Source organism: Mycetomoellerius zeteki, unplaced genomic scaffold (genome assembly GCF_001594055.1).
Source record: "Mycetomoellerius zeteki isolate Tzet28-1 unplaced genomic scaffold, Tzet1.0 scaffold565, whole genome shotgun sequence".
NCBI lineage: Eukaryota > Metazoa > Arthropoda > Insecta > Hymenoptera > Formicidae > Mycetomoellerius > Mycetomoellerius zeteki.
The window spans coordinates 39018-41845 of record NW_017257572.1 but is presented as its reverse complement, the minus strand read 5'-3'; the positions used below and the strand labels follow the sequence as shown (position 1 = coordinate 41845).

Genomic DNA, 2828 nt, shown 5'->3' with positions numbered 1-2828 from the left:
GGAACGTCATAACCGTGTGTTACCCCGCATGCTTTTCTTAGCGGCCACGATGATTTCTCGCACGTTCCTCCTCTTCGCGACACATCGCGCTACATCTACGTTTGCCATTTCTCTGATTTTCGGTCGGAGAGCTTTCTGAAAAAAATCTCTTCGAAAAAATTTCCGGTTAACCGCTCAGAAGAATGATCTTTTTTTAAGTGCGCGATTTTTATCTAATTTTTTTTGAAAGATATTTTCGACAGAAGGATCAGATTTGATAACCTTTTAGAGGACGCGCTATAAAAGTTTTAATTTCGGCAATTTCGATATTAATTTTTGTTTTGCGGCAAGATAATGGAATCTCCGGAAGGAGAACCGTCGATCTCGAGTGGAACACTACACTGAAAAAAGAGTTTGGTAATAGCTACTAAATGTTTAGTGAAATAATGCCAATTAATTGTTTGGTCGATACAACTAAAAATTATTTTACTTTCCTAAATATTTAGTAAGTGTTATCAAACGGTTATTATTTAATAATACACTGTAAAAAATAAACTTTTAACTTATAGTCGTATAGTGGACTTTCTGAGACATGCAAAAATGTTAAAATTGACACAAAAGTATTATTTTTAACATTTTTGCATATCTCAGAAAGTCCACTGTACGACTATAAATTAAAATTAACATTTTATTTTTTACAGTGTACTTACTAAATATTTACGAAAATATTTAAAATAATTTTTAGTCATATTAATCAAATATTTAATTAGCATTATTTCATTAAACATTTGACAGCTATTATCAAATTCTTTTTTCAGTATAGTCAAAAGATTTCATCATGTGAGCGTTTATTTCTTTCATTCTTGGTAAATTTGGTTGCAATTATATAATTTGATTGCAATTATCATTTTCGGAAATTTTCTGAATAATAACATTTGTCTATCGTTCCATCAATGATATACACGATATGAATGAACGCTATACGTGTCTGCGACTCACCAATTTTATGATAATAGCCGATAATGAAACGCGATCACGATCGAAATGCCGTAGAAGCGCAAAATAGTTCCGCTATCGCGAGGTTTTTATCACGAGGTCGCTTATTTCTGTGCGTCATTACCGCGATAGTCGCGCATTGCAACAAAGCTTATCAAAGCCCCAGGAAATGCAACTAACACATGACAAAGAAAGATTTGCGATTATGAGTCGTTTCTGAAATAGTTCGCGGTTAATTCATTGGACGTAGACGTGCTGTGAGGTTGTACTCATCTTGAAAGAAAATTGCAGTTTTTGACACTTGACATATTTACATTTTATTTATGTATAAGAAATGTTCGCGTTTTATCATAATTTTATTTTATATATGTATATATATATATATAAGGTTGTCAAATATCTCCCTTCCGCTTTATTGCTCTTTAAAAAGTGTTACAGTGATCGGATTTAGTTCAAATATGCGCCGTTTTGTTCGATAATCTGTTTCCATCTAGACGGCAACTTCATAATACCCCCCTCGTAGAAGCCCCCCTCCTTACTTGCGAAGAACTCGGACAGCCACTTTTCACAATCCTGTATTGAGTTCAACTTTACACCACCAAGGGCGTTCGCCATGGACAAGAACAGGTGGTAATCACTTGGCGCTATGTCCGGGCTATATGGTGGATGCGATAAAACCTCCCATCCGAGCTCCCGTAGCTTCTGACGAGTCATCAACGAAATAGCGCGAATTTCGGCGTTAGTGAACTCCATGTTTACACGTCTATAACTGTTGAACGCAATATCCAAACTAATCATGCATAGCGTCGTTTTGTAGGTTATGTCAAGACCTTTGAAATGGTGTATAGTATTGCCAGATACGACCTCTGTAGCGCTTTGTACATAGCCGCGAAATTCAAAAGACAAAAAAGCGGAAGGGAGATATTTGACAACCTAATATAAAATAACAATTTTGCTGTCTTGCACTATAAATTTGTTTACGCTCTTAAATTAAATCGAAGAAACTATCCTTTAATTAAAAACATGCTTCTTTTTATTTTGCATTTCTAAACGCTGACAATTCTTTCTTAAATTGCAGCGAGTCGCGCGGTTCCTTTTTTTTTCTCTCGCGGTTCTTGTCGAACACTTTTCGTACACCGTGCTACCCATGGTTAAGTTCACCCTTTCCTCTCTTTCTCTCGCTTTTTCTCTCCTTTAGTTGACGAAGAGTATATACGGCCGCGTGCAGCGTGTGTATGTGTATGGCATGTATGGCGGGCGGCAAACAAGAGGGCAGGTGGAAGGTTGTGCAACCTGTTGCTCCGTTGCTGGGACGAGAGCGAACAGTAGGATGAGTTCGCTCGGGTTTGGTTGCAGGTCGGCATGAGACGGCACACCGGAGGAACATTCCGCCCGTGGGTATAGCAATCACAATGGGGCGAGTCTCCTTCCGCGCGTATATATAGGTACGCACATGTGTATGTGCACGCGCTCTTTCTCTCTCTACTCTCTTGGTACGTACGTCGCTCTTGCTTCTTCTCTTCTTCCCTCTTTTCCCTGCTCGGTTCATCTCGTCCTCCTCGTCTCCTTCCGCCGCTCCGTTCGTTGTTGTACCCTCTTCCCGAGCCATCTTCTCCACCCTCCTTCTTCTTGGACATCGCGCCCTCGGGACACGATCCCGATCTGACGTGATTTGCATAATTCCAGTATCCCCGCCCAGGCGTTCAGCTGCTCAATTATTAGCTGGAATTTAAGACGTGTTTAAGAAAATAACTCGACCCGGCCGCTTTTTGCTTCTGTCGATTTGCGAAGTGCCTCGCATCGTCTCATCTCGTCTCGTCCCGTCCCGTCCCGTCCCGTCCCGTCCCGTCCCG

General features: G+C 40.2%; 1 protein-coding gene across 1 annotated transcript; it reads right to left on the bottom strand.

Annotated features, from left to right (window-relative positions):
- Positions 1-1368: 1368 nt before the first annotated feature.
- Positions 1369-2584, bottom strand: LOC108727941 (uncharacterized). The gene is made up of 2 exons (XM_018456257.1): positions 2477-2584; positions 1369-1908 (listed from the first exon to the last, which is right to left on the bottom strand). Exons 1-2 carry the CDS (start codon positions 2582-2584, stop codon positions 1423-1425), a joined length of 594 nt encoding a protein of 197 aa, XP_018311759.1. The 3' UTR covers positions 1369-1422.
- Positions 2585-2828: the final 244 nt, after the last annotated feature.

Excerpts from the sequence above, each read along its gene's own strand:
- LOC108727941 (XM_018456257.1), bottom strand. The coding sequence starts at position 2,584 with ATGGCTCGGGAAGAGGGTACAACAACGAACGGAGCGGCGGAAGGAGAC. Across the intron at positions 1,909-2,476 it reads AGAGAAGAAGCAAGAGCGAC|GTTGTCAAATATCTCCCTTC; the intron begins GTACGTACCAAG and ends ATTTTATATTAG.